The following is a 19,286-nucleotide window of genomic DNA, read 5'->3' as shown; positions in this document are numbered from 1 at the left end:
CGATTTTAGGAAAATGAACGAACATGTGTAGATTGAGTCCAAACGGTTCTCATACTATCTCATATTATATTTAGGAAAAAACGTAATATGTTGACGGTTTGTCACCTGGCGTGAAATGTTTTTGGGATGAGATCGTGTCGGTAAATTGTATTACTGTGGGGTTTACCTTACAATGTAAAGCTCCTTAAAGGGTTTGAAACATCTTTCTCATGGTGTCGTTGTGTTTGTTCTGCAGAATCTCGACTAATACTTCCTTTCGTTTGATACCTACTCGGCCGGCCCCGCCCCCTCCCAACACAGCAGGCCGATCAGGAAAATCTGTCAGACAGAAGACACCGAGGTAAACACAACTACGCACAACGCCTGCAAAACTAAATCGACCTTCAAAGTGTTAACGTGGGTGTGTCCTGCAGGGCGGCCACCATCCGAGTGTCAAGGAAGAAGGGCGCCAGCGGGAAACCTACTCCTCAGAGCCCTGTCGTCCGGGCAAGCTGGCTGGACGTCTGGAAAGGCTTCAGGTAATGTCAAGGCCATCACAGGTTTCACAAGTCGTGCTTTAGATTCACTCCAGGACAGAGTCGGCCTGGGCCTCAAAACCTAAAGGGTGTCCACAAAGACTAGGTTCTCGAGTGGTCCGTACTATCTACTGTTGGGATATTTATCATGTATCAGCACCTAAAGATCTTCATAAAAGGTTCTTCATTTTCTGGTCTTTTGGCCTCACCTGTCTCGTTCGCTGAAACAAAATCCCATTAGAACCTCATATTTCCTGTAGTATGAGCAGAACCAGCTAACCTGGGCTAATCAGGGGACCCAAAATCATGTGACTGCTTACTTGTCAGTTGAATGGATGATGAACTTGTTTTCTGCCTTTAACAGACATAATGTATTATGGGCGACGCTGGACGGACAGCTGATGTCTCTGTGGAAGAAACGCACAGTAAGCTGGCATCTCTCACCTGTCTCACTGTGTTATTTACCTCACTCTGTGTACCTGTCTCACTGTGTGGACCTATCAATTCAATTTTATTTATATAGCGCCAAATCACAACAACAGTCGCCTCAAGGTGCTTTATATTGTACAGTAGATACAGAGAAAAACCCAACAATCATATGACCCCCTATGAGCAGCACTTTGGCGACAGTGGGAAGGAAAAACTCCCTTTTAACAGGAAGAAACCTCCAGCAGAACCAGGCTCAGGGAGGGGCGGGGCCATCTGCTGTGATTGGTTGGGGTGAGAGAAGGAAGACAGGATAAAGACATGCTGTGGAAGAGAGACAGAGGTTAATAACAGATATGATTCAATGCAGAGAGGTCTGTTAACACATAGTGAGTGAGAAAGGTGACTGGAAAGGAAAAACCCAGTGCATCATGGGAATCCCCCGGCAGCCTACGTCTATTGCAGCATAACTAAGGGAGGATCCAGGGTCACCTGGTCCAGCCCTAACTATATGCTTTAGCAAAAAGGAAAGTTTGAAGCCTAATCTTGAAAGTAGAGATAGTGTCTGTCTCCTGAATCCAAACTGGAAGCTGGTTCCACAGAAGAGGGGCCTGAAAACTGAAGGCTCTGCCTCCCATTCTACTTTTAAATACTCTAGGAACAACAAGTAGGCCTGCAGAGCGAGAGCGAAGCGCTCTAATAGGGTGATATGGTACTACAAGGTCATTAAGATAAGATGGGGGTAATGCCATCCAGAGTAAGAATCTGGTTAGATACCATATTTCTAGGCTTTTCAGGGCCGAGTACAATAACCTCAGTTTGATCTGAATTAAGAAGCAGAAAGTTAGCGGCCATCCAGGTCTTTATGTCTTTAAGACATTCCTGCAGTTTAACTCATTGGTGTGTGTTATCTGGCTTCATGGACAGATAGAGCTGGGTGTCATCTGCATAGCAGTGAAAATGTATGCTATGTCTTCTAATGATGCTGCCTAAGGGAAGCATGTATAATGTAAACAGAATTGGTCCTAGCACTGAACCCTGTGGAACTCCATAATTAACCTCAGTGTGTGAAGAGGACTCTCCATTTACATGCACAAACTGGAGTCTATTAGATAGATATGATACAAACCACTGCAGTGCAGTACCTGTAATACCTACAGCATGTTCTAATCGCTCTAATAGGATATTATGGTCGACAGTATCGAACGCTGCACTGAGGTCTAGCAGGACAAGCACAGAGATGAGTCCACTGTCAGAGGCCATAAGAAGATCATTTGTAACCTTCACTAAAGCTGTTTCTGTGCTGTGCTGAGCTCTGAAACCTGACTGAAACTCTTCAAATAAACCTCTGCAGATGATCTGTTAGCTGTTTGACAACTACTCTTTCAAGGATGTTTGATATAAAGGAAGGTTGGAGATTGGCCTATAATTAGCTAAGACTGCTGGGTCTAGAGATGCTTTTTGAGTAAAGGTTTAACTACAGCCAGCTTGAAGGCCTGTGGTACATACAGTGGCTTGCAAAAGTATTCGGCCCCCTTGAACTTTCCCACATTTTGTCACATTACAGCCACAAACATGAATCAGTTTTATTGGACTTCCACGTGAAAGACCAACACAAAGTGGTGCACACGTGAGAAGTGGAACGAAAATCATACATGACTCCAAACTTGTTTGACAAATAAATAACTGCAAAGTGGGGTGTGCGTAATTATTCAGCCCCTGAGTCAATACTTTGTAGAACCACCTTTTGCTGCAGTTACAGCTGCCAGTCTTTTAGGGTCTGTCTCTACCAGCTTTGCACATCTACAGACTGAAATCTTTGCCCATTCTTCTTTGAAACAGCTCCAGCTCAGTCAGATTAGATGGGCAGCGTTTGTGAACAGCAGTTTCAGATCTTGCCACAGATTCTGGATTGGATTTAGATCTGGACTTTGACTGGGCCGTTCTAACACATGGATATGTTTTGTTTTAAACCATCCCATTGTTGCCCTGGCTTCATGTTTAGGGTCGTTGTCCTGCTGGAAGGTGAAGCTCCGCCCCAGTCTCAAGTCTTTTGCAGACTCCAAGAGGTTTTCTTCCAAGACTGTCCTGTATTTGGCTCCATCCATCTTCCCATCAACTCTGACCAGCTTCCCTGTCCCTGCTGAAGAGAAGCCCCCCCAGAGCATGATGCTGCCACCACCATGTCTGACAGTGGGGATGGTGTGTTCAGAGTGATGTGCAGTGTTAGTTTTCATCCACACATAGTGTTTGCATTTTGGTCTCATCTGACCAGAGCACCTTCTTCCACATGTTTGCTGTGTCCCCCACATGGCTCGTGGCAAACTGCAAACAGGACTTCTTATGGTTTCCTGTTAACAATGGCTTTCTTCTTGCCACTCTGCCATAAAGGCCAACTTTGTGCAGTGCACCACTAATAGTTGTCCTGTGGACAGATTCCCCCACCTGAGCTGTAGATCTCTGCAGCTCGTCCAGAGTCACCATGGGCCTCTTGGCTGCATTTCTGATCAGCGCTCTCCTTGTTCGGCCTGTGAGTTCCAAAAAAAAAAAAGCATAACAAGTGCATAACTGGATTCTTTTTTGGGGCGACCATGGCTCAGGGGGTTGGGAAGCGTATCTGTAACCGGAAGGTCGCCGGTTTGATCCCCGGGCTCTCTGTCCTGGTCGTTGTGTCCTTGGGCAAGACACTTCACCTACCGCTTACTGGTGTTGGCCAGAGGGGCCGATGGCGCGATATGGCAGCCTGGCTTCTGTCAGTCTGCCCCAGGGCAGCTGTGGCTACAACCGTAGCTGCCTCCACCAGTGTGTGAATGCGAGAGAGAATGAATAGTGGCATTGTAAAGCGCTTTGGGTGCCTTGAAAAGTGCTATATAAATCCAATCCATTATTATTATTATTATTATTATTATTAAATTTCTCAATAACTTTATCCCTGACCTGTCTGGTGTGTTCTTTGGACTTCATGGTGTTGTTGCTCCCAATATTCTCTCAGACAACCTCTGAGGCCGTCACAGAGCAGCTGTATCTGTACTGACATTACACACAGGTGCACTCTATTTAGTCATTAGCACTCATCAGGCAACGTCTATGTGCAACTGACTGCACTCAGACCAAAGGGGCTGAATAATTACGCACACCCCACTTTGCAGTTATTTATTTGTAAAAAATGTTTGGAATCATGTATGATTTTCATTCCACTTCTCACGTGTGCACCACTTTGTGTTGGTCTTTCACGTGGAATTCCAATAAAACTGATTCATGTTTGTGGCTGTAATGTGACAAAATGTGGGAAAGTTCAAGGATACGAACTTTTGCAAGCCACTGTAGCTGATTATTAGAGATCGTAGTTACATGCGGCTGTCTTCTTGTTTGATGGCAGATACTCCCTTCACCCTGGCCAAAAAGGCCAAAATGACCAAAGAAAAAGTGGAAAACAGTTAAACATGAGAGGTTTTTGGACAAAGTTTGAGTTTTTTCCATTGTTTAAGCACTGCTTCCAGCCAAGAGTGATGCCATATATGCCCATAGCTGCAGAAAAGGCTAACATTGTTATTTTTTTTAACAAAAAAACAGCTAAAGCACCAGTTCAAGCACCGTTTAAGCACCGGCACCGTTTCAAAAGTACCCGTTTGGCACCGGCCTCGGATAAAACCTAAACGATACCCATCCCTAGTGGTGGGTGGGTTCTTTTACATTTTGAGAGAAGCCAATTGGGTCTAATAACAGATTAAATGCCATGTTGAGGCTGTCATTTTTAGCATCCACATTAGGGCTGCCACAAACGATTATTTTTGATCAGAGGCGGAGCCAGACATTTGAAACACCCGGGGCTTAGCCCAAAAGGGTGGTATGCATGTGGGATTTTTTTTTTTTTTTTTTTTTTGGGGGGGGTTAGAAATGACTGAAAGATTAATTGGCTCTGTTTTGAGTTTTGTTCAAAGAAGAATGACTTCATAGAGAGAAAAATATATATCACATGTGCAGAACACCTTAAACTAGTTTAATTAAGCAGCGAGGCAGAACAAAGTCGGGGCTGTATCAAGACACGAGGACTAAACCCCAATTCAACCAGACCCAGAACTGATCCGGCATTAAAACAGGACTACAACAGTTCAAAATCAGGACTACTGAGGACTTAACCAAGACAGAACCACAATCAGAACTAGATGATAGCAGCACTAAAAATCATCATAGACCTGCACTACACTTATTGTTTAATTCTACCAAAGTCCACTGTTTAGATTCAGAAACGTTTATATAATTATTTATCCTTGTTGTGCAAACAAGCTGCAGAACTTAATAAATATAGAATTTGAAAAATAACAAACCTAAAAAGAAACACGAGGTACGAGATACATGAGGACCTGTGATACGGTGATACTTTTGGCAAACAACCATGTGACTAACATGTGTGTCTCACCTGCTCTTGTTCCCTCTTTGTGCTGACAATCATCAAATCTACAGTTGAAACCAGATATTTACTCTTCAGATCAAAACACTTTTTTAATTGTAACATCAAATCAGACTAAATGTTTATTTTTTAGATAAATATAAAAACATATTTGTTAACTTTAAGAGTAAAGAGAGAAACTATCTGTATTTCTTGTAAATGGCACCAAATTGTATTCAAACTGAGCCACACTTATGGAGCTCCACAGTTCTGTTCCTGGTGTTTTGGTTGACATCTCTTGATGTTCCCATGTCACAGAAACAGCCTCTGTGTTTTGCCTTATATGCATCCACAGCTGTGCCACCAGTTTACTCACATGGACTCTACGAACCAATCAGAAGCTTCTTCAGCTCAGAATGGAATCGTCTGCAGTTTCTTATTAATTAACAATAAACTTGGTATACAGGGAGTGCAGAATTATTAGGCAAATGAGTATTTTGTCCACATCCTCCTCTTCATGCATGTTGTCTTACTCCAAGCTGTATAGGCTCGAAAGCCTACTACCAATTAAGCATATTAGGTGATGTGCATCTCTGTAATGAGAAGGGGTGTGGTCTAATGACATCAACACCCTATATCAGGTGTGCATAATTATTAGGCAACGTCCTTTCCTTTGGCAAAACGGGTCAAAAGAAGGACTTGACAGGCTCAGAAAAGTCAAAAACAGTGAGATATCTTGCAGAGGGATGCAGCAGTCTCAAAATTGCAAAGCTTCTGAAGCGTGATCATCGAACAATCAAGCGTTTCATTCAAAATAGTCAACAGGGTCGCAAGAAGCGTGTGGAAAAACCAAGGCGCAAAATAACTGCCCATGAACTGAGAAAAGTCAAGCGTGCAGCTGCCAAGATGCCACTTGCCACCAGTTTGGCCATATTTCAGAGCTGCAACATCACTGGAGTGCCCAAAAGCACAAGGTGTGCAATACTCAGAGACATGGCCAAGGTAAGAAAGGCTGAAAGACGACCACCACTGAACAAGACACACAAGCTGAAACGTCAAGACTGGGCCAAGAAATATCTCAAGACTGGTTTTTCTAAGGTTTTATGGACTGATGAAATGAGAGTGAGTCTTGATGGGCCAGATGGATGGGCCCGTGGCTGGATTGGTAAAGGGCAGAGAGCTCCAGTCCCACTCAGACGCCAGCAAGGTGGAGGTGGAGTACTGGTTTGGGCTGGTATCATCAAAGATGAGCTTGTGGGGCCTTTTCGGGTTGAGGATGGAGTCAAGCTCAACTCCCAGTCCTACTGCCAGTTTCTGGAAGACACCTTCTTCAAGCAGTGGTACAGGAAGAAGTCTGCATCCTTCAAGAAAAACATGATTTTCATGCAGGACAATGCTCCATCACACGCGTCCAAGTACTCCACAGCGTGGCTGCAAGAAAGGGTATAAAAGAAGAAAAACTAATGACATGGCCTCCTTGTTCACCTGATCTGAACCCCATTGAGAACCTGTGGTCCATCATCAAATGTGAGATTTACAAGGAGGGAAAACAGTACACCTCTCTGAACAGTGTCTGGGAGGCTGTGGTTGCTGCTGCACGCAATGTTGATGGTGAACAGATCAAAACACTGACAGAATCCATGGATGGCAGGCTTTTGAGTGTCCTTGCAAAGAAAGGTGGCTATATTGGTCGCTGATTTGTTTTTTTTGTTTTTTTGAATGTCAGAAATGTATATTTGTGAATGTGGAGATGTTATATTGGTTTCACTGGTAAAAATAAATCATTGAAATGGGTATATATTTGTTTTTTGTTAAGTTGCCTAATAATTATGCACAGTAATAGTCACCTGCACACACGGATATCCCCCTAAAATAGCTAAAACTAAAAACAAACTAAAAACTACTTCCAAAAACATTCAGCTTTGATATTAATGAGTTTTTTGGGTTCATTGAGAACATGGTTGTTGTTCAATAATAAAATTATTCCTCAAAAATACAACTTGCCTAATAATTCTGCACTCCCTGTACATGTACTCCTACATTTGATCAAAGTGATGATAAATAGAAGCTCTGTCTCTCTTTATTCTGACATTTAACTGATTCAAAAGATGTTTCAATATTTATCTAAAACAAAAGTTTACTCTAAATTGATGTTGTACAGTAAAAATGTTTTATGTTTTCTCCCTAAAGTGTAAATATCTGGTTACAAATGTGAATATCCTGCTGTGTACTGAAATCCCTCTTGTTTTGCATAGAAATATACTGAACAACATACAAAGCATAATATATAAAATAACATTTACCTGAGTTTTTTCTTTGAAAGAAGCCTCTAATGTCCATTCTTATATTTCAGTACATAACTGAAACCGATTTAGTCGGGGAGGGTAAGAACTGAAAATATGAAATAAACACACGTAAGCTAAGACTCTGTAAAAAAAATTGCATTTGTTCGGCTTTTCATTTCGCCATTTGTTGATTCACTCGAAGAGCGAGTAACGTAACATGGGTCAAGTGATCAGTTTGATATCAATCTTTCGTGATTCACCGTCATATTTACATTATTTGTACAGTACCAATGATTTGCTTTGGTACCTGGTCAAACTTAAGCTCTCCTTAGTATGGCTGGCTCCGTTTCTCCGACAGCGCACTCACTGCTGGCAGCAGCTGCCCCGCCCCCTCGCTCAGTCGCTTAGTGCCTGAGCTCGGATCATACCAATATCAGGGGGGATTCATGCACAGTCGTAAATTCCCACAGTGTGCACTATGTGCTTCGAATATTGTGTGTACTTTTTGTTTTATACAGTTGTCAGCCAGACATCTAACTATGAAAAAATTACACTCCAAAAGACCCCGGGCTTCTGACAAAACAACCCGGGCTTAAGCCCAGTAAGCCACCCCCACGCTCCGCCCCTGTTTTTGATAGTCGACTAATCAGATCATGCATGATTAGACATAAAACGTACAGCCAATTACAACCAGCATGAATCTGCTCTTATATTACTGTCATTAGCTCACAGCTTGAAGTGTTTAAGGTGCTAACTAACAATAAAGGGCAGATGACAGTTTATTAAACTTTTAATGAAATGTCCAGATTGTCTCGGTGGAGTTTAATGAATCGTCCGTCTGCTCCTTGCTGTCTAAAATATATCAGGACACTGGTGTAAACTCTCGACGATCTCACACTTCTGTTTTATCAGTTTTCTGTTTGACGTTTATTCAGCTGTGTGAAAACGAAGGAGGAACCCACCCATTAATAGAGTTTTATTTTATCTAATCTAATCTAATGACTTCAGCCAAAGCGATTTACTCGTTTGCTTTGCTCTTTAGGACCGGTTCAGCGAGGTGTTGTTTCATGTCTCCAGTATCACCAACGTGAAGAAACTGGACAAAGGCAGATTCTCTGTTTACTTCAGGAAGAAGCATTATGACTTCATGGCTCATAGTGAAGGTAAGAACAGTGACTCTTCTGGTTTCTACTGGATTCTACTGACCCAACACAGGAAGACGACTGGGGACAGCTCCTACCAGATTGGTCAAACCTGCCTTTGTTTTATAGCGTGAGCGATTTTAGCACGATTATAAAAGAGACCCGCGGTCTCGGCTTCCCTGTTTCACGCCTCTCATATTTTTTCTGCTTGCTTCTGTTTGTCTATCAGAGGTTCAGGACGGTTGGGTCACTTCTCTTCTCGCCACTCGAGGCAATCCAAGCCCCACCCCCCCAGAACTCCATGGACAAATCACCCTTAAGGACCCGCGGGGTCGTGCTTATGCTGCCCTCTGGGGTCATGACCTTTGGATTTACCCTAACAAGGAGGGCTTCCAGCTGGGTGTGGCCTCGTATACCGTCCCCCTGAATGTGGCCTCGGTCAAATCGACGGGGAAACACTCGTTTAGCCTCATCACTCCATACAAGACCTTCAAGTAAACCCCCGTCTGTGTGTCTGCTTGTCGGTCCATACCTGTATGGTGTTTATTTGTTTGCTAAAATTATATCCTCCTCTCTTTAACCCCGCCCCCTACCTACAGCCTGTCTGTTGATTCGTCCAAGGATCTGTCCCTCTGGGTGGACAGGCTGTCTTCAAGTATCCAGAGCGCTCTGTCCTGCTGTCAGGTGGCGCTGCGTCTCTGGGAACACCCGTACAACAAGGTGTGCGGGGACTGTGGTGCGGCCAATCCGGAGTGGGCCTCGGTCAATCTGCTGCTGGTCATATGTCAGCACTGTGCAGGTATGACAGCACACCTGGTACACGTTAAGATTATTAATGCAGAGGGTTGTGTAACAGCAGAATGAGACGCATCGATGTGAACCTTTTCAGGATTCAAGCGATCGTTGGTCACGGACGTAAAGAAGCAACATTACCCAGGACTTATGTCAGAACACAAGTATGAAAAAGGCAGAAAATAAAAATATTGAGGAAAATATGTAACACAAAATCGATTTTAATCTACCAAAACAAAGGCACAGATTCATGTCCAAGAGACCGGACCTCCCTGTGCTGTTTTTAAAAGATCAGAGACTCAGAGCTGTCCTCTTAAGAATCTGGATGCTGTGAATGAGCAAATATAACCAGGTGCAGAAGATCCTCCAAAGTGCCATTAAAGGCCCAGAAGAGAAACCAACAAACACTGTTGTAAGATCTCGGTGATATCACAGGAGTAGCATACGTCCAAACCAACAGAGCAGAAAGCTCTGAGATAAAGAAAGAAGGTAAAGAAACAAAACCAAATGTGAGCCTGACCCACTGACTGTTAGCTGGAACAGTTTATATGATGCTGATTAAATGAAACGATACCAGCGTTCCAGTTTCACCACTGCCAATAAAACGTGTGCAGTCTGAGGGAAACACACCTGTCAATAAAACTCACCTGCTGATAACACACACCTGTAGACTGTTGATACACTGTGATCACTGCGAAAACACAACCTTCACACATTTTCTTTTCTGTTGTTAAATAGAAAAAATATTTGAGGACTAAAGCACTGGGCAGCAACCCTATCCTCACTTTTTCATTCTTATTCACAGTCTTGTAAATACTATATTCATTCATTTATTTATTTATTTCATTTTTTCTTTGTTTAAAATTTATTGTACATACTTATCCTCTTAAAATTGCCCTTTTTTCACTTGTAGTGAATTGGTTTGTATACAGTTTTTGTTGTTCGAGAGCACAATGACAACAAAGATTCTGAGATTCTGTAAAACCCACTGAACGCAAAATGCTAACATGTTCTCAGGTCACCATCGAGGCCTGGGCAGCAACCTGTCGAAGGTGCGCAGTCTAAGGATGGACAATAAAATCTGGACTGAACCACTGATACAGGTGAGTGGGTGGAGATTGAACACAGTGCAACACAAACACAGTCCCAGTTCAACCAGCCAGTTAGCAGCTACAGCTGCCTTTGTCACCACCCACTGTTGTTATGATCTATCAGGTCTTTAAGTGATGACGTGATGAAACCTGCTACTCTGCGTTTAATAAGGCTGTTGTGTTTTTAACATGTTTTAATGCTTTGTATCTGGTTCTATTTATTCTCAAAAGCCCCTAAAAACAGTCACTGATCACGGTCGGCCTCTCTCAGTTTTTATCACCACTGTTCATTTTAAAGCTCAGTTTTTAAAACCTTAGGATGTAACTGCAGCCCATGCAGCAGTATATGAATGACTAACTATTGTGGATGGATTATCTCAGTTGTTCTCCGTTTACAGCATCCTGCCATGCGATTGCATTTGTCCCTGATCATCGGGAACTTTTATTGAGTGGGAAAAAAGTTTATGCTATGCTAACATAGCTGTGTCGCTAGCGGTCACGTAGCACATCATTATATACCAGCTAGCCAAACTAAAGTAACCCTACAAACGTCCCTGCTGTTTAGTTTTCTGTCTTCATTTATTTCAGAAGCGATAGCAGAGCTGTACGTTTGAATTTGTTTTAGAAATCTCTCAGTCGGGACAGGCTATATTATATTTAGACGGAAACTAGCAAGCTAACTCCCTGCTAACTTCTAACTCTGTTAAGTTTAATAAATTCAGTTTTCATGGATGCCTGAACGTTAAACTTAACCGTTACACCTGGAAGAGCAGCCACAGTGACCGTTTGGCTTATGGACCTGCAGCTGAGTCCGGGCCCAGACACGGCTAATGACGTCAGACTTAAAGACCGGATAGAGACCAGTTTTTTAGTCTCAGGCTGTAAACATGTTTATTTCTGCTGTAGAGTTTTAACATTGGAGTCAATGCTGCCTCTGCTGGACATTATGGAAACTGCAGTTAACTTTTACCTTCAATCTTCTGCCAGCTGTTCGTTACCTATGGTAACCAGCTGGCAAATCAGGTGTGGGCTCCAGCGGTGCCAGCGGCAGAGCAGCTCCGCCCAGAGTCCACAGATGAGGAGAGGTCAAAGTTCATAAAGGATAAATACAGCAGGGGGCGCTACAGACGAGTGCACGCTCTGGCCTCATTTCCCTCCATGATGGAGCAGGTCTGACCCAGAATCAGCTCAGCCACCGCACACGCTCAGAGGCGTTACACAGGTGTCATATGTGTGACAGGTGTGTGTGTTTGTGTTTCAGAGGCTGTATCAGGTGGTCTGCACTGACGACGTGGAGGAAACGATGTCTCTGATCTGCTCCGGAGCAAAGGTACTGTCCTGTGTTCATGATGCTCGTTAAGCTTATTAAACATTTATAACACACTCCCTCCTTCATCTGAGGCTCTCACCTGTGCAGGTGTCTTCATCAGACCCACAGACCCCCTCCCTCATCCTGCTGGCAGAGCGAGCCAATCAGGCTCTGCAGACCGAGCTGCTGCGAGTCAACGAGTACACAGGTAACACACACACACAAAGGTAACACACACACACAGGTGACAGTAAATGCTGATCTGAGCTCACCTGCCGCTCTGTGTGTGTTCTGTGCTCAGAAGTCCCGCCTCACCAGCCGCTGGCAGGTAGAAGGAGGTTGGACTCCGCCCCCTCAGGTATGCAGTTCAAATGAATCCAGGTGCACTCGCAGAGATCGAAACGCTGTACATGAATATGAATGTGGTGATATGTCAGAGTCTCTTTGATCCTCCCAAACATCAGCAAACACTCACCTGTGTCATCTGTGCAGGTGAGGAGAAGGAGGAGCTTCACGGGAAACTGGAGGATGATCGTTTTCTCTTCTCGCTAGAAAACGAATCAGCAGCCTGCGACGTGCTCGACCTGCGAGAAGTCCTGTCTGTCTTCCTCAAAGACGGGTAAATATGCAGTACTAATACCTCTGGTACCACAAGTACTGCAGTACCTCACAGTAATACTGCGTTTTAGAGGTTTTAGCAGAAAAACACCTGACTGACCACAGGCTGTGTCTGAAAGGCGGAGGCCACCTTGATGAGGCCACGCCTCTGTGAATGTTTTTTTGTGAACTTTGAACTCATTCATGGTGATGTCAGCAATGATGTAAAGCTCAACCATCAGTGGCCGGGGTCACGCAGCACACCTGTCAGCTGGTTTGGGACACCTCGGTGTCAGAGCAGGAGGAAGTGGAGGGAGAGCTCGGGGTGTCTCTGCTACGACTGTCAGGAAATTCAGTCCGTTGCACAGTGTGAGGCAGAAGCTGCGTCCCTGTCCCGGGTCACCTGTCTGTTGGACAGTGTTTCCTCCGGGCCGACCCGAACTCGTTCAGAGGTAACGCCATGACAGAATCAACCACCTGCGGCCTCAGCTCTCTACTGCAGCTTCAGCACTGGAGGTGTGGAACGTGGCTCGCTCCGAGTCAGTGGACCCAGGACGCTGTCAGCGAGCCCGAGCACTGCCCCAGGCTCCTTCAGGGTCCTTCATTTCATCAAAGGGTAGCTCTGAATCACTCAGGACCAGTTTGTTTGGGGACATCCTAAATCATCTGCACGATGTGTGGATAGAAGAAAGCATCCAACAGATTTAGTGCAGGACACACGGGACTGAGCTCAGACCACTGCCAGCGCCAAAGCTACACCAAAGCAACACGCTGAGCTCGTTACACACAACCGGTGAACGTTTTACATCACAGGAAGTTCCCACAAACAAAACAGGAAGCTCAGGGCAGCCAACTCTGACACTGCAGCTCCCTCTGCTGGACACATCTATTCACTGCAAACACCTACAAACCGACTCAAACAGCAAAGCTGAAAGAATCAGTCGTTTCATACGGTTACCAAGGCAACAGAAAAACAAAGTGACTGGCTCCTCAGCTCTTATTGTTACTCTGCAGACGAGTCCTAGCTCCAGGGTGTTTGTGTTCAGGTATCAGCTGCTGTGTCTGAGGTGGAGGTGTGGCCTATCCCAGCTGTCATAGGATGGGAGGCGGGGTCACCTGGGCAGCTTACCTGTCTGTCACAGTACTTTTATAAGAACCATCAATAATAATCATAAACTGTTAGTTTACTGGGGCAGCACGGTGGCACGGTGGTCAGCACTGTTGCTGTACAGCAAGAAGGTCCTGAGTTCAATTCCAACATCAGGTCTTTCTGTGTGGAGTTTGCATGTTCTCCCCGTGTTTGCGTGGGTTCTCTCCGGGTACTCCGGCTTCCTCCCACCGTCCAAAGACATGCAGCTTGTGGGGATAGGTTAATTGGATAATCCAAATTGTCACTAGGTGTGAATGTGCGAGTGAATGTGAGCGCGACTGGTTGTCTGTCCCTGTGTGTTGGACCTGCGACAGACTGGCGACCTGTCCAGGGTGTACCCCGCCTCTCGCCCTATGACAGCTGGGATAGGCTCCAGCGCCCCCGCGACCCTGAAAAGGATATGCGGAAGCGAATTGATGGATGTTAGTTTACTAATGTCATAATGAATCTTTACTCTGATCTATGACATCATAACAGCCTGCCTACTTACAGGTCCTTTAAACCAGGTGTGATAAACATCAGCACGTCTACAGGTCATCCAGAAGATGTTCTACAGGCTGGTTATTAAGCCTGATAAATGAAGTATATCAAGTATAAATGTTGCATATTAGTGGTACAAAAACATCACCGAGGGCATTTATTATTGAGGGTTACAGTGTGTCTCTGTGATGAAGATGACCGAACCATACCTGCTGCTGTGTTTCAGCCGAGCTCATCAGTTTGAGATCGTCACACTCACAGATCAGCTGATCTGTGCAGCTGACAGCAGGGAGGGGCTGTCGGACCACCTGGTCCATATTCTGAAGGTAATGTTGGTTTGGGTCAGACTTTTCCTCTAAATCCACAGCTCAGGTCCTCTGACTGACTGAATTCATGTTTCCAGGTGATTCTTCCAGGGGGCGTGTCTTATGCTGAGGTGGGCGGAGCCTCCGCAGTCAGTAAAGTGTGTATTGTAGAATTGGGCAGAGCTTCCAATCATCCAGAGGCCTGGCTGCTGCTTTGGGAGGATGGAGTCAGCATTCACCCTGTCCACAGAGAATCCCATGAGTCTCTCACAATTGATCTGGGCATGCTCAGTCACCACGGTAACAGTCTGTCTTATGAGTATGCGTCTGTATGTTGTTTTGTTCAGTAGATGTTGAGGGAACACATATTGATCTGTTTGAGTGCTTTCTTGTTGGAAATGTTTTCCACCCATGACTGGATGTTGGTCCTGCAGCTGACGGTTATTCCGTGTGTAAATGTTTTCATTCACACACACTCGTGTAGTTTATTCTTTGATTATCGGTCTGGTGTCACCATCTCTGCCCTACACAGCCTGAACTCTCCGAGCAGCTTTCAGGCTTCTTTGCATTCGGAGCTCTTCTGTGGCTGTCGGCATTGTGTTGTGTGTATCTGCTGAAATCAGTCAGGCTGCTGATGAATGTGAGGACACTTTGATATCATTGACCAGTCTGGCTTTAACTCCTCTTACAGAAATGGATCCATCTGAAAACATCGTCACCATGGCAACTGCAGACAGGTGTGCAGCATCACTCTATAACATCTTCATTAAAACTAATGATGTGAATTCAGAGCTTCTGATTGGCTGACACCACCACAGATATATGTGACATCACAGCTGGTTTCTCTCCTCAGGAGGGTGTCGTTGCGTTTCGAAGAGCAATACAGCTGTCGGTCCTGGTTCACCCACCTTCAAAGAGCTCTAGCCAATCAGAGCCCAGCCGTGCCACGTCCTCCTGCAGCCAATCAGAGCCCAGCCGTGCCACGTCCTCCTGCAGCCAATCAGAGCCCAGCCGTGCCACGTCCTCCTGCAGCCAATCAGAGCCCAGCCGTACCACGTCCCCTTGCAGCCAATCAGAGCCCAGCCGTGCCACGTCCTCCTGCAGCCAATCAGAGCCCAGCCGTGCCCCATCCTCCTGCGGCCAATCAGAGCTCAGTTTCTTGGTCTCTGTACCCGGTGATGGATGTGCAGCTGAGAGGTTCGGTACCGCCGGCCATCGAGCGCTGCATCTCCCACATCACCACCTACGGTGAGCCGAGGTCACCATGCCGACACAGTGACAGGCAGCAAAGCATCATGGGATACTTCTAATGCAGCATTTTCTCTCTCAGGTCTGAAGGTGGAGGGCGTGTACCGGCGCTGCGGTCTCGCTTCAAAAGTCAGCCAGTTGGTGGAGGCCTTGATTATATCACCAAACTCCGCCCCCCTGGAGAGTCATGAGCAGGGCGTGCTAGATGCTGGCTCCGCCCTCAAACAATATGTCCGCCGGCAAGAGAGTCTGATTCCCAACGGAGCCCAAGGGCAGTGGCTGCAGGCTGCAGGTACACGAAGAACTACTGTCTGAGCTACTACTACATGTAGTACTGCTGTCTGTAGAGCTGCTGCAGTATCTGTACTGTAGTACTAATAGCAGTAACCTCTGCAGAAACTGCAAAAACATCAGAGACCTTATATGAGCCGCTATTAGCCCTCCTGAAAAGTACTGCAGTTTTTCTGAGTGAAGTAACTGTAACCCGACGCAACAGGAAAACTGTGTAACACTAAAATATTTATATATTTGTCTCCAGAACAGAAAAAGCATGTACTGCAGTATAACCGTAGTACTACTGACAGTATCCTGACAGCAGTGATACTGCAGTAGTCGTAGTACTCGGGCTAACAGCAGCGATACTGCAGTAGTCGTAGTACTCTCCCTAACAGCCTGTTTGTCTCTCAGGTGTGTCAGACGAGAAACGCAGGTTTAAGGAGTACAGACGGTTACTACGGCAACTTCCTGATGACAACCGAGCGACCCTGAATGCCCTGTTTGGACACTTCTACATGTAACACACACACTCTCACACACACACAGAATCAGAGCAGTTTATTTAAAACAGTAACAGTAACTAACATTAATGTTACACACAGATATGTGTTGTTCAGTGGTGCATTATGGGTAATCTCAGTCCTGCACTGAGCGTGCTCCTGTGACAGCACGTCATGGAGTGGGTGGGAGGTCCAGCACTGTCCTTATCTTAGACAACATCCGCCTCTCTGACACCACCCTAAGGCAGTCCAGCTCCCCTCATGGCTCCTGTCAGTGGGCGGGATCTATCAGGGAGCAGGTGAACATGTTGGCGTCAGAAACAGGAAACACAGCGTCTTTGAGGCGTTCCCACTCTGCAGTTGACCAGCGGTGAAACAGCCAGAGAGTCGCGATGAGGGTGGTGGTGGTGGGGCGGGACCTGGGAAGATGATCGATCCTACAGATGAGCTGCTGACAGAAAGGTGTCCAGCACACAGAGCACTGCAGTAATTAGGCAGGAACACTGACGCTGCACCCTCTCTAATGTCCAGCAGGGGGCGTCGACCTGCCCAGTTTAAACTGTTTCCTGTCTAACTGAATAAAGTAAAAAGTTCATTTTGAACATTTTGGACTCGTTGGAGTCACAGAGGAACACGAAGTGGAAGTTCATTGGACAACGACTCAGTCAGTCAGTTTCTCAGTCAGCCCCGCCCCCTCGCTACTTACAGTTCCTGAGTCTGGCAGCAGGGGGTGTAAGACGTAGTTTCAGAGCTCGTGTTTGCCTCTGTCTCACCTGAGATCACCTGACAGTGTCACCTGATCACACTCACGTCCCACTAGGAGAATCTCTCAGACTAACACTTCACCCCCCGTTTATCAGAGTCACAGTGGTAAATGCTTCATGTTTGCTCTTTAATGTCATTACCTGGACTGTAGAGCTGGGCGATATAAGATTTCTTCATATCACGATATGTTTTTTTCATTTCAGGCGATAACGATATCTATCACGATATCAGCCAAATAACTATATTTGTAAGATTTAAATGTGCCGTTGCTCACAAGTAAAATGTGAAATAATCAGCAGCTTGTTTTGATTTAAATATTTATTTCCCATAATAAGTTCAACAGGGTAGATGTACTTAAGGAACATGAGACTTTTTCAGATAAATAAAGGCAAATATTGCAAACTACACAAAAGGCAGCCGCTAAAGCGTTTAAGTTTCAAAACAGAACAAACGAAACAGACTAAATTGTCAATTCCACTTAGAAACAAAATATTAATTCTAAAAATAAATCTTAGTTTGTTTTACAGAAGAACAGACAAAACTGACTAACTTTTGTCAATATCAAATAAACTGAGAACTAAAAGGAAATTCTCAATCTCTCCTTGTTGTATAGCTGAGCTTTTCAAACAGTTGTAACAGTTACTTTAGTCTGACAAAAGCCGAATGACGAATTAGCGCTTCCAGTCAGAGACTGAGCTGCACTGGCTTATTGTATTTCCAGACTTGCTTTCAGCACATTTACAGTGCGGCTACTCTGTTTGACTTGAAATAGCTGAAATACCTTCACACTACGGGACTTCTATGGCTCTTCCGTTCCACAATCTCTCCGGCATTGGAACCATCATCTGTTTTCTCTTCGGTAACCTTCGGTCACGCTCTCGGTTGATCTTTCTCTAGTCGGCACGCTCATTTCCTCCATTACCCGGGTGGCACGGCGGCTGGCTGCTTCCCAAACAAATACACGTGTGCGGCTTGGCACTTGTGCTGTACGTAACAAGTCACGTGACGCTGCGGCTGTGATTGGTTCGGCTCTGCGCTACTTAATTTGGATTGGCTGTTCTTTTTCTTTTTTTAAGAGGACAAGAGCGGTGAGGCCTATCACAATAGTTTAACTTTTCTACCGAGAAAACGTTATTTTACATATCGTATCGTTCTATCGCCCAGCTCTACTGCACTGACGTGCAGGTAGGAGGGCTGGAGTCACCTGAGTTTGAATCGAACGCTGATGGAACCTGTTAATATGATTTATTTAGTCTGATCATGAACACAGTGAATGAAACCAGCACACAGAACATCACCTGCTCACTGACTCCTCCCTCTCTCCCTCAGGGTTCAGGTGTTCTCTCAGGTGAACAAGATGTCGGCCCATAACCTGGCTGTGGTCCTGGTCCCGTCCCTCTTCCAGGCCATGAACCAGGACTTGATCACCCTCACTAGAGAGTTCATCATCCACCACACCCTGCTCTTCCTCGTAAGTTTGCTGCTTCCTGTTTCCTGTTTCTACGACGAGTTTGGGCTCAGCTGATCCAGCTAACCCAGAGAAAGCCTGACTGATGTGACGTTTGTGTGCAGACCCCAGACTCGGCTCAGAGGCAGGAGCAGACCACTGTCTTCTGATGAAGATCAGCCCGTTTCTTTTAGCTTACTGTGAATCTTTTGGGATGTTGAGGAAACTGTTGTTATTGAAATCACTGACCAATCACTGTCTACTTCCTGTTTCCTGTCAGTTGAACTACGGCTATCAGAGAGAATGATTACTGTTGGCTCCCCCTGCTGGCTGCTCTTTACGGTGGTTGTTAAATGAATGTTAATGTGAGGCTCTGCAGCTGAGCGGGGTGTACCACTGTGTAAGATGAGCATGTTATCTTTAAATCTGCAAATAAAACTGAAACTGAACATTTAATAAAATCTGCATTAAATTCTTGTTTTATTTTGTAATTAAATAATAATAGATCGACTTCATTGAATTTAAATAATTGACCATTCCCGTTCAAAGACCCTACATTATGACAGAG

At 45.2% G+C, this 19,286-nt stretch overlaps 1 protein-coding gene across 1 annotated transcript in view; it reads left to right on the top strand.

Moving 5' to 3' along the window:
- Positions 1–18,935, top strand: part of LOC146624915 (arf-GAP with Rho-GAP domain, ANK repeat and PH domain-containing protein 1) — a 28,911-nt gene extending 9,976 nt beyond the window's left edge. The window contains exons 8-28 of the mRNA XM_085364764.1: positions 236–340; positions 414–518; positions 880–940; positions 8,659–8,779; positions 8,988–9,252; positions 9,358–9,557; positions 10,568–10,653; positions 11,629–11,811; positions 11,903–11,971; positions 12,059–12,158; positions 12,252–12,308; positions 12,443–12,569; positions 14,404–14,503; positions 14,581–14,782; positions 15,174–15,219; positions 15,336–15,423; positions 15,487–15,730; positions 15,813–16,022; positions 16,418–16,523; positions 18,601–18,742; positions 18,844–18,935. Of these exons, the coding sequence (XP_085220890.1) occupies positions 236–340; positions 414–518; positions 880–940; positions 8,659–8,779; positions 8,988–9,252; positions 9,358–9,557; positions 10,568–10,653; positions 11,629–11,811; positions 11,903–11,971; positions 12,059–12,158; positions 12,252–12,308; positions 12,443–12,569; positions 14,404–14,503; positions 14,581–14,782; positions 15,174–15,219; positions 15,336–15,423; positions 15,487–15,730; positions 15,813–16,022; positions 16,418–16,523; positions 18,601–18,742; positions 18,844–18,888 (2,662 nt within the window). The 3' untranslated portion in view covers positions 18,889–18,935. The remainder of the gene's footprint in view (positions 1–235; positions 341–413; positions 519–879; positions 941–8,658; positions 8,780–8,987; positions 9,253–9,357; positions 9,558–10,567; positions 10,654–11,628; positions 11,812–11,902; positions 11,972–12,058; positions 12,159–12,251; positions 12,309–12,442; positions 12,570–14,403; positions 14,504–14,580; positions 14,783–15,173; positions 15,220–15,335; positions 15,424–15,486; positions 15,731–15,812; positions 16,023–16,417; positions 16,524–18,600; positions 18,743–18,843) is intronic.
- The last annotated feature ends 351 nt before the right edge of the window (positions 18,936–19,286 follow it).

The sequence above is a fragment of the Diplotaxodon limnothrissa genome, linkage group LG10, assembly GCF_057381915.1.
Source record: "Diplotaxodon limnothrissa isolate DT_005_m linkage group LG10, D_limnothrissa_male_GT1.1, whole genome shotgun sequence".
Lineage (NCBI taxonomy): Eukaryota > Metazoa > Chordata > Actinopteri > Cichliformes > Cichlidae > Diplotaxodon > Diplotaxodon limnothrissa.
Note: the sequence above shows the minus strand (reverse complement) of the source record. Positions and strands in the feature narration are given on the sequence as shown.